We start from the raw sequence: 13,146 nt of genomic DNA on the forward strand, positions 1-13,146 counted from the left end.
CCCGATCTTGTCCGCCTAGTTCCTATGCCAACCGATCAAATACCCATGCTCGGTGCCGAGCCCAACATTCTCTCTCTTCTGTGCTCTACAAATCATTGGGCCTTCACAACAATCATCTAGGGCTCATTTAGAAGGTTCTGGAAACCTTTCAAGCGACTATAAATCGAGCATGCTGCCTAACCCTAAGGTAAGTCGAATTCTACACTTGAGTTCCATTGCTCAACTACTCTCCTTACTAACTTAGGTATCAGAGCCCGTGTGACAAGAGTAGCACCGGTCTAGCTGTGTTCGATTTTCAGGTCTTCGACTACTTGATAATCGAGTTTGGTGCGAGCCACAGAAGGAACCAGGAGAGCATATTCTACGCATCAACAATTGACGCCATCTGTGGGGACGATACAGTCCGAGCAAGCCTAGCCGAGACCCAAATCCGAGGCAAGTATAATGGAGCAAATCGACACAAGCCCTGGTGGAAGTCAGCAACGTTTCGAAAAGAAGAGCCTGAACGAGGTTGCCGACCACTTGGGAGAGGCAAGTCCGAGCCCTGGTCATCGACTAAATCCGACCAACCCCGATAGGGTAGAACTGGTAAAGGAGGTAGAATCTATCCCTCTGACAGCCAATGATCGACGAGTCAACATCAGAATCAAGTTGGGGAATGAGGAAAGAAAGAGCCTTATAAATTTCCTCAGAAGCAACGTCAACGTGTTCGCATGGTCACATGAGGACATGTCAAGAATCGATAGAGGAAGAGCTACTGAAAGCAGGCTTCATTCGAGAAGTGCATTATCCCCAATATCCAACGTGGTGCTGGTGAAGAAGCTAAATGCAAAATGGAGAATGTGCATCGACTTCACATACATAAATAAGGCCTATCCAAAGGATTCTTTTCCCTTGCCCTGAATAGATCAACTGGTTGATGCTACCGTTGGACATGAAAGATTCAGCTTCACGGATGCCTACTCCGGGTATAATCAAATCAAGATGCAATTACCAGATCAGGAAAAGACCTCTTTTGTCACGAGCCAAGATTTATATTGCTACACGGTAATATCGCTCCGGTTGAAGAAACCTAATTTGTGACCCTACCTCTACTTAATTTTGACCACACCTTTAGTGAAAAGACGAATTTACCCTTATGGTTAATAAATAGCATTTATGATATATTAAGTTTCCACCCAACCATTTCACCAAACTTTAAACTCATATTTTACATATGTTTTGAATTTGAAACAATCTAAAATCCTCACGTATCACGTTTTTTAAAATTCTCTAAAGAAATATTGCCATGTGTTTGATCATTGTCCCCACACTATCCAAAATTGTTGTCCCTACATTTTTACATTTGAAGAGTTAGGTACGTTACATTGTACTTTAAAATTTCTGAAATTATTTGAAATATTTCCCATTCATACATTTTCACATTTGCTGGATTGGCTTCTTGAAAAAAGGAAAAAAATTAGATCATTATCCCTAACCAAGTATAGATCCGGGATTGAAGTTTCGAGATCCACGATTGAATACATTCAATCCTAGACTAGTCCCAGTTTAATCCCAGTTCATTTTGGTTCGGGACATGAAGTGAGACACATCCCGGACCAATCCCAAACCACAATTGTCCGGGATATGTCTCGAACCAAGACGGTTCGGAATGACATTTGTTTTTTTTTTCATTTTTTATTACTTGTTTTTCAATGATAAATTTTCTTATATCACTGTGTTTTATCTATATGCAGGATGCCTCGTGTTTTCATAACATTTGGTAGAGAATTGAACGATAGTGAAAAAGATTACATCGGTGGTCACACGAGAAGATTGACAGTGGATATCATTTTAAAACTGAAGTTTGTGTAATTGAGATAACTAATGACAATGACCTAAATTTTGTTTTTAACTGGTGAGGATGTATCTGAATTGCCTATATACATATCTACTGTGTCAAAGCAGGTACATGAAATGAAACGTACATTCCTTCTTTCTCATATCATGTAGGCCAAAACGTGTCCTCGATTCATGTGCCCACAGCTTGTATTCCCCCATTCTAGAGACCCACATATCCTATACCCTCATTTCCTTCCTCATCATCGAACCCCTCTTCTTCCCAACAGCCACACCCCTATTACAGGCGTATAGGTCAAGATATAGCGGGTTTAACTCCATTGGAATCAGATGTTGTTCCATGTAACCTAGGAGATGACAGGGTATGTGATTGGGATGTGCCGGGATTGTGGAATAATAATGAAGATGAAAGTGATGAATCTTGTGACCCGTTGGAGAGTCAGAAGAACAAGACTATGAAGCAGAATTTGGGAATAATGACCATGACAATGCACTTGATGAAGACTCTGAGCCCTATGTGGAACAGGTACACACTGAGATTCGCAGGGATGAAGCAGCAGTCCGGCAAATGGGGTGTGTTGTCTCACTGGACAGCCTAATGATGAGAAGTTGCAAATCATAGTATAGTTTTCTGGAACAAATGATGTTAAGGAGGGCGAAGTATTTGATACGAAGAAGGAGTTGATTTTGAAAATGCATTTAGTTGCAATGCAGATAAATTTTCAGTTTAAAGTAAAAAAGTCGGACACCAGAACTATATATACTGTGCTACGTTGATACTAGTTGCACCTGGAGACTTCGAACTACAAAGCTGAGGGACTGCAGTCTGTTCGAGATTAAAAAATATTGTACAGTCTATACATGCAATGGTGGAGTTTTGAAACAGGATCATAAGCAAGCCAAGAGTTGGGTGGTCGAACATCTTGTCCAAACGAAGTTTACAGACGTCTCCTACATGTATAGAGTGAAGGATATTATACAAGACACGAGGAAGGAGTATGGTGTCAATTTAAGTTATGACAGAGCTTGGTGGTCTAGTGACGAAGCACTTCGACTTATTAGAGAGGATATAACATCGTCATATGGTCTACTACCAACTTATGGTGAAGCATTAAAAATCATGAACCCAGGTACTATTTTTGAGTTGGAACTAAAAGATGGCAAATATTTTAAATATGTCTTTATGACTTTGGGTCAATCGATTAAAGGGTTTCTGGCTTGTATTCGACGAGTGTTGGTTGTTGATGGGGCCCACCTAACAAGGAAGTTCAGAGGGGTATTGTTAACAGCTTCTAGTGCTGATGCGAATAACCATATTTACCTGGTAGCATTTGCTATTGTCGACGGTGAGACCGTAGCATCATGGGTATGGTTTATGACTCAAATAAAATGTGCGCTCGGCGTAGTGAACAATTTGGTTTTCGTTTCCGATAGACATCAAACCATTTTTAAGACAATTGACAAGGTATTTCCCACTGCATTTCATTGCTTTTGCATACAACATATTAAGATGAACTTGTTAGCAAAATTTAAAGTCGATGCGAAGGCACTCAATGAACTATTTCTAAAAGCTGCAAAGGCATATCAAGCGTCTTACTTCAACTCAATATGGGCTCTACTTGGTGCGTACCCTGGTGTGAGGGAATACCTGGATGACATTGGGAAGGACCGTTGGGCTCGTTGTTTCCAAGCAGAATTGAGGTACACACAGATGACCACTAATAATGCGGAGTTCGTAAATGCCCTCTTTAGGCACGCGCTTAGGTTGCCGGTAACTGCTTTACTATTAGAGGTATGTTACAGACTTGGTTCTACGATCGACGGACGCTTGCCTCTTCCCAATCAACCACATTGTCCGACTACGCAAAAAATAAGTTTCATGAATACTCGAATAGTGCTAGGAGACACGTTGTAGTCAACATCGACCAGTTTCATGTCCAGGTACGCGATGACAACCTTGACGAGATTGTTGATTTCAACTCTAGGACATGTAGTTGTCTGGAGTTTGATTATTTTAAACTTCCATGCTCTCATACTATTACCGGGGAGATGATGCGAAACATAAATCCATACACTCTGTGTGACGAGGCATACACGACGAACTCTTGGGTAATGGCTTATGCAGAACCAATATTTCTAGTTCGCCAGATTTTGTCGACACACCGATGGAACCACCAAATACGGTTCCTAGAGTTAGTAGAAGGTGGACAGTTAGGATTCCTTCCACGGGCGAGGTGCGCCAAACACGTAAGTGCGGTCGGTGTGGTACGTTGGGACACAATCGCAAAACATGTAGTGAACCCCTTAACACAGTGTGAATGTATGATGTTGTTGATTTTAAAGAAATTTGTAAGGTAACTTGTACCTCAAGCAACCAACCATGCATGCACACATTGGTAACCTTATGTGTTCTATTATTATTATTATTAATGTGGAGATTGTACTTTTATGTGTTTCATGTATTATGCATATAATATTCAAAAATGCATATAATATTCAAAAAATGGGACGACGTGCCCACATCTGTACAACGTACTGACGCCTAAAAAATACAATATTATCTTGGGTCAAAGTGTTCATATTTGACCCGGTGACATCGTACTCAAAAAACCAGACACAGAAAATCTCGCAATCAGTCGCACTACTCTTTTGGGGTATGCGAACCGACGCACCCTTCATGGCACCACTAGCAAGTCGGGTCGAATTGAAAACATCTCGCCATGGTGCAGCACCGCAGGTAGGATCGTACACATGGGCTTCAGCTTCTTCTCAAGTGCATCCACTGGAGTCGCCGTTTGGAGTAAATCTAATACGATTATATCGCCTTCTACAAGATTGATGCCGAACATCACCCCGTGGTTCCCGCCTACGTTGATCGGGGTGTATGCCATGTCGCATCACTCCAGGGCACGTTGTGGTCTGACTGCCTACCGTAGACATATTGGAAGATAATCTTCTCATTGCTTTAGGGGTATTTGGTCATCGTAGACAGGACACCCGGCTTCATAGCTGCATATGGACCATCTGTTTGGTTCAGCAGAGTCTGTATAGGAATTGAAAAAAGATTTTATTAGTTACACAAATAATCAAAAAAGCATTTTATTAGTTCAAACCAAAAGCGGTAAAAGGTACTTACTTAGAAGTATGTCGCTTATCGCAAACTTCTTGCGACAAGGATGGAGACACTTATCCAACTTTTTCACCGTAAACAGGATGAGAACATCAAGTACCTGTTACATTTAACCAATCCACATTGATGTAATCAAACTATTGACAAATATAGTACTAGGAAGTGAGTAAGATGTACTTACTTCGTCCGTCAATTCGACACCAGGGTCCAATAGATCGCGATACCATTCCTTCCTAAACATGTCCGTACATGACTTCTTTAACTGGTGCTATATTGAATGAGGCTATCAAGCCTTTCATCTCGGAACGAAATGGACCGGGATAAGGTCCGGGATGAAAGGCAAAATAGCCTCATCCAAAATCATCTCGAAGGCGTCGCTATGCCTTCCATCCCGGATCTTATCCCATTCTGTTTCGTTCCGGGATGAAAGGCAGGATAGCCACATCCGAGATGATCTCGAAGGCATCGTTCTGCCTTCTATCCAGGACCTTTTCGGACTGGGATAAACATCCGAGATGGAAGGCAGAATGTCATCTCAATCTCGGAACGAAGGCTTCAAACCCAGATTCTATCCCGAACCAACGTCGTCCGGGATTGAATTCTTCGTACGATTTCTCAGTCCTGTACTTACACAACATGAAATTAACCCTAAATCTACATGACTGCTTCAGATAGCCCCGATAATGATTCTCAGAACAACAAATAATTAAAACTTTCGTTATATTTGAGCCAAGCAAACTAACCTTGCGATCGATGACTTCGTGGTGCGAAACAATGGAAGAGAAAGACTTGGAAGCGATTGTATGATGTTGTGGATGACTTCGTTCGACGTCCGAGATAGCATTCAATCCGGGATGGGGTTTAGGGTTTTAGGAATCGAGATGGGGTGGAAATTCTCGTTGGGAGCTAGGAAACGTCCGAGATGGAGTGGAAATTAGGGTTAATAGAGATGAATTTCACCGGTTTTACTTGGACGGAGTTGATTTTTTTAAACATGAGGGTACCATGGTAATTTCGCTTGGAGATGGGTTAAAATTAAGGGAAGTTGGGGTCAGATATAAGGTTTTTTAAAAAAGGGGACAGATATCCAATTTCAATTATTGGTGGGTCAGAAACCCCAATTTCCGAACAAAAGTATAGTTATTTTTTCTCTTGTAACTTTGTGTCTAACCAAATGGTCCTAATGAATCATATTTTGCCTCAATGTTTTAAACTTGTGGATTTTAAATAAAAATTCTAGTTTGTTTAGAATTACTGCAACTCAAATTAAAGAAAAATAAATAATAAACAATAAACAATTAAAAAATAATAAAATAGAATTCACATACATTTTTAGATGTCTAATAGTTTTTTGAATACTTACTACATTCTTAAATTGAATTGTTATCATGTGCATGAGACAACGTGAGGCCTAGTAATTTCATGTAATGACATAAATGCTAGATATAGTAGTTATTACTCAAAATTACTTTTAAATAGTGTTGTTATGGATGAGAAAATCTCAATTCCCTTTATTCAATGGATTAAAAAAGGAGGATATCTTGATGATCTTTAGATTAGGAGAAGATATCTTATATTCAAAAGGAGAAGATCTCCCTAGATTCAGATAACCAGATTTCTTAGAAGTATCAGGATTCAAATTCCACAATCCCTAGATTTCCTAAATGTATCAGGATTTGAATTCCACAATCCCTAAAGGGATCAGGATTCAACTTCTATAAATAGGGAAGTCAAACCCTAAAGGTATGCTACAAATCCCTACTATTTGAGATGCTCACAACACTCTACACTTTATACTAAACTACTTCGATTCTGACTTAAGCATTGGAGCTTGTGTGACAAGAGCCACACCAGTCTTTAATGTTGTTTTGTTTTGCAGGCTCGTTGATCCCTTTTATTATAGAAGATTGGTGTCATCGATGCTGTTCTGTTTTGCAAGCCAAATAGGTTAGAAACCCAAGAGTAAACCCTAGGGTATAAAACCATGGGAAAAAACCAAATAAGTTAGAAACCCAAAGGAAGTACCACTGGCCCTGCTAAAAGTTAGATCCCAAGGCAAAATCTAACGGTTAAAACTAACCGTATAGCAGAGCCGCGAATTAGCTTCCGAGGTCAAACAGTCTCAATTTCAGTACAGGATTGATCTTTAAATGGAAATGAACGGAAAATGGATCTTTGGTTTATCGTAAATCGCCCAAGTGACTTGATTGCAGCCAACTACAACAAAAGAGAATGGGGCTATGACAGCCAGCCCATAAAAAGCGACAACTGACAACGACAAGTGTTCCAACTACAACAAAAGAGAATGAGGGCTATGACAGCCAGCCCATAAAACGACAATCAACAGCGACCAAAAAGAGACTATTCCTAAAAAATAGTTAACCCATGAACGACAAAATACTCTCAAAGCAGAAGTCTAATAATCTTCACTTCAACTTTGAGAGTGGGAGCTATTGTTATGGATGAGAAAATCTCAATTCCCATTATTCAAGGGATTCAAAAGGGAAGATATCTTGATGAGCTTTAGATTAAGGAGAAGATCTCCCTAGATTTAGATAACCAGATTTTTGAGATGTATCAGGATTCGAATTCCACAATCCTTAGGAATCAAGATTCAACTTCTATAAATAGGGAAGTAAGTCAAACCTTAAAGACAGCGACAAATCTCTACTCTTTGCTATGCTCACAACACTCTACACTTTATACTCAACTATTCCGATTCTGACTTAAGCATTAGAGTCTGTGTGGCAAGAGCCACACCGGTCTTTGATGCTGTTCTGTTTTGCAGGTCTCGTCGATCCCTTTTATTATAGAAGATTGGTGCGAATTTGGCAGAATCCCCAGGAGGACAAATTCCTGCATCAACAAGTGTGATGGGTAATTTACCTTATTCATGTAATACATACTTTGACATGTTGTTTGTTTGTTTGACTTTTTGAGTAAAACCTTTAGCTACTAATCTAGCTTTAAAGCTAGGTTTATTCTACTATGACAATTACCACCTTCAATGTCAGTTGGTAGTTTATAAATAATGATGGTTTACAGAGAATGCAATGTCAGGTCTGCTAAAAGTGAAATAGTATAAGGCTCCGACAATAGCTCAAAAACTACAAGCATCAATGTCCAAACATGGAGAACTATTGGGAGTAGTGGAGAGAGCTATAGGTATAGCACAAGCCTTTGCAGTAAGCATCCCAAAACGAGTCAAAATATCCCGAGCATATTTGGATTGAGAAACAAGAAGACCCAGATGTTGTGCGATTTATTTCAAGGCCAAGAAAATATTTCAAGCCTCCAAGGTCAGTCATATCAAAACAAAGCCGTAACTGATGCACCAAATGATCAATATACAGAGAGCTACTGCCAGTAACAACAATGTCATCCACATAAATAAGTAAAAATGTAGTATAACCATCAAGATCGCGCACGAACAAGGAAGAGTCGGCTTGTGAAGCAACAAAGCCAAGGGTGAGTAAATGACTAATAATGCACTCAAACCAGGCTCTTGGTGCTTGTTTTAGTCGATATAAAGATTTCAAAAGCTTACATACATATTGACGATGAGATGGATCTAAAAAGCCCTGAGGTTGCTGCATATACACTTCTTCATGAAGCTCACCATGAAGAAAGGCGTTCTTGACATCTAGTTGACAAAGAGGCCAATCAAATTGAGAAGTTGAGGATAGGATAATCTGAACTGTAGGTTTCTTCACAACAGGGCTGAAGGTCTCATCATAATCAATGCCTTCTTCCTGATGATAGTCTTTTACTACCCTTACTACTCCATCCCACACAGTGTACTACTATCGGCACTACCAGGCAACATTGAGTCTTCGGACTTATCCACCAAGGGATTCCTTAAATTTCTGTGGATTGCGTTGGAGGAAATCTACCAAAGTGAGGCAGATAGATGGACTCCTTCCCCGCTGCTAAGGGAGAGCAAGAAAAAAAATCAAATGATTGTTTTTTTATAGCGTGAATCCTGTTAAGCGTTAGATAAATTCCGGTCTTAACAATCGAGCTTTGTAGGGAGCCACACTACCATCGGGGTTATGCTTGATGCGATAAACCCACTTACAATCGATTGCATTCTTGCCAGGTGGTATAGGAGTTAAAGTCCAAGTTTTTTGCTTTATTAAGACATCATATTCCTCACTCATTGCATCACACCAAACAAGAAGTGTGGAAGTTTTAGAATACGAGTACGGAAAAAGATTTTCCATAGAGATACCAGACTTAATCCTTATCTGCATGGAGTGTGTATTTTGTACCAAAGAACCAGAAGAACCAGGATTCGTAGGGCCATTAGAAACAGGTTGAATTGATATAGGAGTAGAAGTATTATGTAACTCAACAAGTACTTAGGAACTGACTGTAATATTAGGGGCTGCATTGGGAGCACCAGATGCTACAACATCAGAGGCAACAAGATTATTAGAGGCTGCAATATGAGAATCATCATTTGCAGACTCTACAGTAATAGAGGCTGCAACATCTGAATATGCAGAAACCAAATCAGGGACAGCTACCAGTGATGGGGAAGTTGATGAAGGTGATGTAGGAGTAGCTGTCTCACAGCGATTGAAACCATCAGTTTGTGGTACAAATGCAGAGAGTAATAAAGGTAGAAGGGAAGTATGTGATGAGGAAGGACCGGATGGGATATAGGAGGTAGGAGTAGATGAGGAAGCAAAAGGAAAGGTAGACTCATCCAAGATGACATGTCGAGAAGTGTAAAGACGGTTGGAAGAAATGTTAAAGCACATATACCCTTTTGAGTCAAGAGAGTAACCAAGAAATAAACATTGAGTGGTTTTGGGTTGTAGTTTGTTGGAGAGATATGCTGTTAGTAGGGGATAGCAAGCACAACCGAAGGATTTTAAGAATGAAAAATCTGGAGGATGATGAAATAGAAGTTCAAATGGAGATTTATAACCAAGCGAAGGTGATGGAAGTCTGTTAATGACAAAAATAGCCGCAGCAAAGGCAAAAGGCCAAAAGAAGATTGGTAGGAAAGATTTTTACATAAGAGTAAGAGCGGTTTCAATGACATGCCGATGTTTGCATTCAACGACACCGTTTTGTTGAGGGGTATAGGCACGCGACTTTTCGTGAAGTATACCATGAGTACGAAGAAGGGAACCAAGAGAGTGATTAATGAATTCACCACGTCCATCACTACGAAAGATTTTGATACGATATGAAAGAAGATTTTCAATTAGAGGCTTAAAGTGTTGAAAAACAGTAAAAACATCAGATTTTCTTACAATGGGAAACAACCAAGTGTATTTAGACATGTCATCAATAAAAGAAACATAGTAATTAAAGCCATTAACAAAGGTTTCAGGGGCAGGACACCTCACACATCACTATGTAGAAGTTCAAGAGGAAACAGAGAGACGGTAAATGACAAAGCAAAAGGAAGTCTATGCATTTTTTTCCATGTAAACAATGCTGACAGATATAATTTACATAATTATTTGAAGGTAAATACATAGATTTGAGAACAACATTAAGAATTGCATTACTAGGATGCCCTAACCGGTCATGCCAGATAGAATGAGAGGTTCGAGCCCACAAAAGCCACTGGTGGAGATGCAGCAACTGATCCTGAAGAAAGACCATCAAAGAAAGAGATAGGATAGAGGCCATTGACACTAGGACCTCGAAATATTATCTGGCCCGAAGATTTGTCCTCAATAAGAAAAAAATTAGCATCAAACATAATGATACAATTGTTATCCATACACAGTTTATGAACTGAAAGTAAGTTAGAGAAAATATTTGGAACTCGTAGGAAAGGAGAGACAAGGAAGAAGTAGGTGTCTGAATTGTACCACAACTTGTATGGGTTATCAGAAGTGATTGGCCACTCCCAACAGCAATCTGGTCATCACCAATATAATCAGTAGCAGAGGAAAAAAATGATTCATATCTGCAGTAACATGAGAGTTACATCTTGAATCAGTAAGCGAAGTGGAACCAGAGGAGTTCATAGTAACTTGATTCTGTGAGGCTAGCATAACAGCCAATTGTGCAGGAAGGTGGCATCCCTGAAATCCCTGAAAGTTGTAGTTCATTTTGTTATAACAGCCAATGGCAATGTGACCAACCCATAAACATATCTGACACACAAGTCTCTGAAAGGAAGAGTCAGAAATAGGACGAGAAAACTGAGAACCAAGCTGATTACTGCCAACAGATGGCGATTGACCACGATTACTGGCAATTTTTCCACGGCCACTATTACTAGAAGCCTTTGCCTTTCCATCAGAATAACCTCTACTGCGAGGAACATTCGGATTAAAATTCTAATTTTGAGGTTGAGAACCAGAGTTAGCAAATAAGGTAGTTGGCGAAGCGAAAAGATCGTAGCGTTCGATGGCAGCTTCTTCGGATACCAAAAGAACATGAAGTTCAGCAAAGGATACAGAATGTGAACAAGTATGCATAGAAGTTCGGAAGGTATTAAATTTCGACGGCAAGCCATTAAGAGTGTAAATAATCATATCTTCGTCCTCAATAATCACAGAAACATTTGCCAATTTGTCTTTCAACTCTTTAACATGCTGAATATATTGATCCACTGATTTAGAGGATTTTTTTTCAAAATTGACTGCAGATCAGTCTTCAAGTTGACCACATTGGAGCGTGAACTAGAAGAATAGTGTTTGACAAGGGTGTTCTAAACTTGTTGTGAAGACTCACAGCCAACGATGTAGGCGAAAGTAGTGGGCGAAAGCATCGCATTGATCAAGGTCATTAAGGCGTGATCCTTAGCAATCCAGTTGTCATACTTCGGATTAACTTCTTTAACAGTAGAAGACATAGACGACGAAGTCAAATTTGGTGCAGTAACAAAAAATTCCTTAGGTTTTGTAGTGGAGCCATCGAAAAAACCATATAACTTGTGAGCTTTAAGGATTGAAGTCAACTGGAACTTCCAAAGGACGAAATTGAACGAATTGAGTCTGATGGAGACAAGATTGCAAATGTTGGACAAAGAAAAATTGGAGAGTTAAGATCCTTTGGAGTAGATGAATCCGCCATGGAAAAGTATTCAAGAAATTTGAAAGAATTTGCAAGAAATAGAATGAAGAGCAAGACGTGCGTGCTAAGAAAGAATGTGTGGAAGCAGGATCGAAGGACGTTAGTCAAAAAGCGCTGATACCATGTAATAAACTCTTCAAGAAATTGAGAGTGCTCTTCATTGATGATAAAAAAGAGCTTACAAAGAGTATTTATGAAATGATACACATTTAACAACTTAACAAACTCATAACAGAAACTATAACAAACTCATCACAGAATCTAAATAATAATATCAGTCAACAATCAATTAACATTGTGAACATCGGTAATATTATTCCAAACGTTGGTAGAAGGATAGTTCTTCCAACATTTATAAACCTTGCCAGAGCTATACTTCTGCCGATGTTTTGCAAATGTCAATAGAGAAGCAGTTTTGTCGACGTTTTCTAGAAAAACATTGGTAATGTACAGTCCCAACACCTTTTTGTCGACGAATAATTATTGTCAAGATAAGTCTTTTCCAATATTTTTTGGATCTTTTCCTGACGTTTTAATGCATCATGAAAAATTAAAATTCTTGTAGTGAGCTCTTGGTTCTCACTAACCATAAGGACCTCAGGAGTGTCACAACTTTGTCCTATGACAAACCTCCTATTGTGGCCCTCTTTTTGACATGATGATAGCATCTACTTTTTCTTCCCTTAAACTTGGACCTACTCCTTCCTTGGTGGTTCTTACTTTTATTCTTATCTTCACTTCTTCCTATAACAAAAAATGACTCGCCTCCTTTCTTTTCATTATTTAATTCTAAATCACTCATTTTAAGCGCATTAACAACAATATAAGTTGTCAATGAATATCTACCATATTTAATAGCAGCTTTCACGTCTTTATAAGAATCGGGCAAAGAATTCAACAAGATAATCAATTAATTTTCATCAGAGACTTCCTCACTACAATTTGAAAGATCATAAGTAATTTTGTTGAACTCATCTAAATTAACACTAAGACTCTTACTAGGGTTCATTTTAAAGCCAAAGAGACATTCTTTAAGATAAATTTTTTTGATAGAGACATGGTTGAATATAGAGAATTTAATTTTGACCAAAGCTTACTGATGGTGTTTTCTCCCCTTACCTTATGCT

At 39.2% G+C, this 13,146-nt stretch overlaps 1 protein-coding gene across 1 annotated transcript; it reads left to right on the top strand.

Moving 5' to 3' along the window:
- The first annotated feature begins 2,794 nt into the window (after positions 1-2,794).
- Positions 2,795-3,754, top strand: LOC148207251 (protein FAR-RED IMPAIRED RESPONSE 1-like). Its single transcript, XM_088118472.1, has one exon. The coding sequence runs from the start codon at positions 2,795-2,797 to the stop codon at positions 3,752-3,754; it is 960 nt and encodes a 319-aa protein (XP_087974598.1).
- The last annotated feature ends 9,392 nt before the right edge of the window (positions 3,755-13,146 follow it).

The sequence above is a fragment of the Momordica charantia genome, unplaced genomic scaffold, assembly GCF_013281855.1.
Source record: "Momordica charantia cultivar OHB3-1 unplaced genomic scaffold, Mcharantia_2.0 BLBB01000164.1, whole genome shotgun sequence".
In the NCBI taxonomy this organism is placed as follows: domain Eukaryota; kingdom Viridiplantae; phylum Streptophyta; class Magnoliopsida; order Cucurbitales; family Cucurbitaceae; genus Momordica; species Momordica charantia.

Excerpts from the sequence above, each read along its gene's own strand:
- LOC148207251 (XM_088118472.1), top strand. The coding sequence starts at position 2,795 with ATGTATAGAGTGAAGGATATTATACAAGACACGAGGAAGGAGTATGGT.